General features: G+C 50.2%; 1 protein-coding gene across 1 annotated transcript; it reads left to right on the forward strand.

Moving 5' to 3' along the window:
• Nucleotides 1–97: 97 nt before the first annotated feature.
• On the forward strand, nucleotides 98–2,901 carry SARC_07806 (hypothetical protein; the record flags this gene model as incomplete). The annotated part of the gene is made up of 1 exon (XM_014298244.1): nucleotides 98–2,901. One exon carries the CDS (start codon nucleotides 98–100, stop codon nucleotides 2,810–2,812), a length of 2,715 nt encoding a protein of 904 aa, XP_014153719.1. The 3' UTR covers nucleotides 2,813–2,901.
• Nucleotides 2,902–2,929: the final 28 nt, after the last annotated feature.

A 2,929-nucleotide genomic window follows, 5' to 3' on the forward strand; every position in this document is an offset into this window, starting at 1 on the left:
ATATATCTATACATATAGCACGTGTTTGTGTTTATGATAAAAAGTACTATATACGCAATGTTTTCATACTGCGTCCCTAGTTTGAAGATAGAGAATGATGACCTCTTGCAATTTCCACCACTACAGAACACATCATGCGCGTGCGTACTCGACGAGTTCTGAGTCTAAGAAGACCATAGTGTTGGCCGCCTCACACACAGGCAAAACTGGCAACAGTCAATTGTTATCAGAGTCAGTCCCGTCTATCACGGTGCCATCGCATACAATGCGTACAAAACCTGCACGTTCAACACCCAGAACGCCTCAAAGTAGGAAAAGGCATATACAGGACGTCACACCCAGGGGACAGCTAGACACCAGTCCTCTGCAACCCCATGGACAGGTGCACTTTGGCCCCAAAGGCACAAAAGGGCCACGCACTGCAGCGAGTCACCAATTACCGAGCCCACGCGAACACGCATCGCGAACGGACCAACCGGGAACTGGGGCATTGGGCGATGTAGCACTCAACCACACACAGGCTACAGGGGAAGTAGAACGCCTCACGGAGACAGAAGATGGTATTCGTGCAATGCATGTATATGAGAAGCTTGGCCAAGCGGACAAGTGTATGGAGACCCTGGAGCGTCTGAAGAGCGTCGGTGACACCCTTACGGCTGCCCACTACAACCCATGCATAGCCGCAATCAGTGTGAGATACCCCTCACAGGCGTACTCGCTCTTCTTGGAGATGAAGGCGGGTGGTGTGGTGCCGGATTTGGTGACATACAATACCACGATCGACGTATTAGCGAAGGCAGGTAAACCGGATACGGCGCTGGGGTTACTAAATGAGATGTCACAGAATGGGGTTAAGCCCAATGTGTTCTCATACAACGCGCTGCTGTCAGGGTGGAGACCGAAGCAACAGCGGTGGACGGACAATCTATCGATGTTTGATAAGATGAAGAGTGAAGGTATCGCTCCGAATACCGCTACCTACACCGCCGTAATAGCGTCGTGTGGCGAAGCGCACCGTGCCGGCAAAGCCTTAAAACTGTTCGAAGAGATGGAGAGCAAGGGTGTTGAACGCGATACAGGTTCCTACAACGCCGTTATAATAGCGTGTGAGACGGTGAAGAAGTGGGAGAAAGTTTTGGGATTTTTCGAGGGGATGGCGGGTAGAGATGTCGAACGCAACACGATCACCTACAATGCCGCAATCCTGGCTCATGAGAAGGTAAAAAAATACCAAGGAGCTCTTGACCTGTTCAATGAGATGGAGAACAAAGGTATTGAACGCAATCCATCTACGTATACAGCCACGATATCGGCGTGTGAGAAGGGGGATCTATGGGAAGAAGCGCTGAAGGTGTTCTCGGATATGAGGGGTAGAGGATTGTTCAACGGCGATACAGACACGCTTGTCGCCACTATATTGGCTTGTGGGAAGGGGAAGCAGTGGCAGAGAGCTCTGGATCTTCTGGGTGAAATGAGGACCAGAGGAAACAAACGAACAAAGGTGTACAATGCCACAATTGCCGCCTGTCGCCGGGGCGGCCAATGGCAGAAAATGATCGGTCTTATTAGCGAGATGAAAGGCAAGGGTGTCATACGCGATAAACACACGTACGTCCCTGCAATACTGGCGTGTGGGAAGAGGGCCAGGTGGCGGGAAGCGCTGAGTTTGTTTCATGACCTGAATAAGGAAGATATAAAACGCAGCACAGCCGCGTACGATGCCGTCATATGGGCGTGTGGCGAGGGCAAGCAATGCCAGACATCCGTGGCACTATTCGATGAAATGGATGGCGTAGGGGTTAAGCGGACGACGAACACGTACAACGCCCTTTTATCAGCGTGTAAGGTGGGGGACCAGTGGGAGAAAGCGTTGCATCTGTTTAACGAGATGAGTAGTTTAGGTCTCAAACAGGATACGGACACCTACAGCACCACAATAGCGGTGTGCGAAAGGAGCGGGCGATGGCAGAAGGCGTTGGAATTGTTCGACGAGATGGCTGGTAAAAACATTGAACGCAACGGGGATATCTACACGGCCACAATAGCAGCGTGTGGGAAGGGGAAGCAGTGGCAGAGAGCGTTGGAGCTTTTGGCCGAGATTGACACCAAGGGAATCAAGCGCACAAAGGTGTACAACACCACCATCGTGGCCTGTCACCAGGGGGGACAGTGGCAGAAAACCATAAACCTCATCATCGAGATGGGAAGTAAAGGTATCCTGTGCAATGAAAACACATACGCACCCGCCATACTAGCGTGTGGAGAGGCGGCCAAATGGCAGGAAGCCTTGGCACTGTTTGATGAGATGAAGAGCAAACGTATCAAGCTCAGTACGACCGCATACAATGCCATTATATCGGCATGTGGAAAGGGGAAGCAATGGCAGAAAGCTATAGTTCTATTCAATGAGATGGATGACGTCGGGGTTAAACGCAGTAGGAAGACGTATAACGCCATACTATCGGCTTGTGAGATGGGAAGCCAGTGGGAGACGGTTCTGCACCTTTTCAGCGAGATGGGTCGTATTGGAATTGTACGTGACACGGACACGTACAGTACCACACTATCGGCCTGTGAAAAGGCGGGGCGGTGGCAGAAGGCTTTGGAATTGTTCGATGAGATAGATGGCAAAAAAATTGAACGCAACGAAGCCATTTACCAAGCCGTACTAGCCGCATGCATAACTGGGAAGAAGTGGCAAAAAGCTATGTCACTCTTTGAAGAGATGGAGGCGAGGGGCATACAACGAGGTAGTTCTTCTACTTACAACATGGTCGTGCGAGCACTAGAATTTGATCGGATACCTAGCTGACATACCGGTCCGTAGTATCACTAGGAAATAATAGGCATATAAGGTATTTGAAATCAGGACAATCATCCTCAGTACTATACCGTGAGCACATTTATACATAAATATATAAACTTTGTG

This window comes from Sphaeroforma arctica (assembly GCF_001186125.1).
Source record: "Sphaeroforma arctica JP610 unplaced genomic scaffold supercont1.644, whole genome shotgun sequence".
NCBI classification, from domain to species: Eukaryota; class Ichthyosporea; order Ichthyophonida; genus Sphaeroforma; species Sphaeroforma arctica.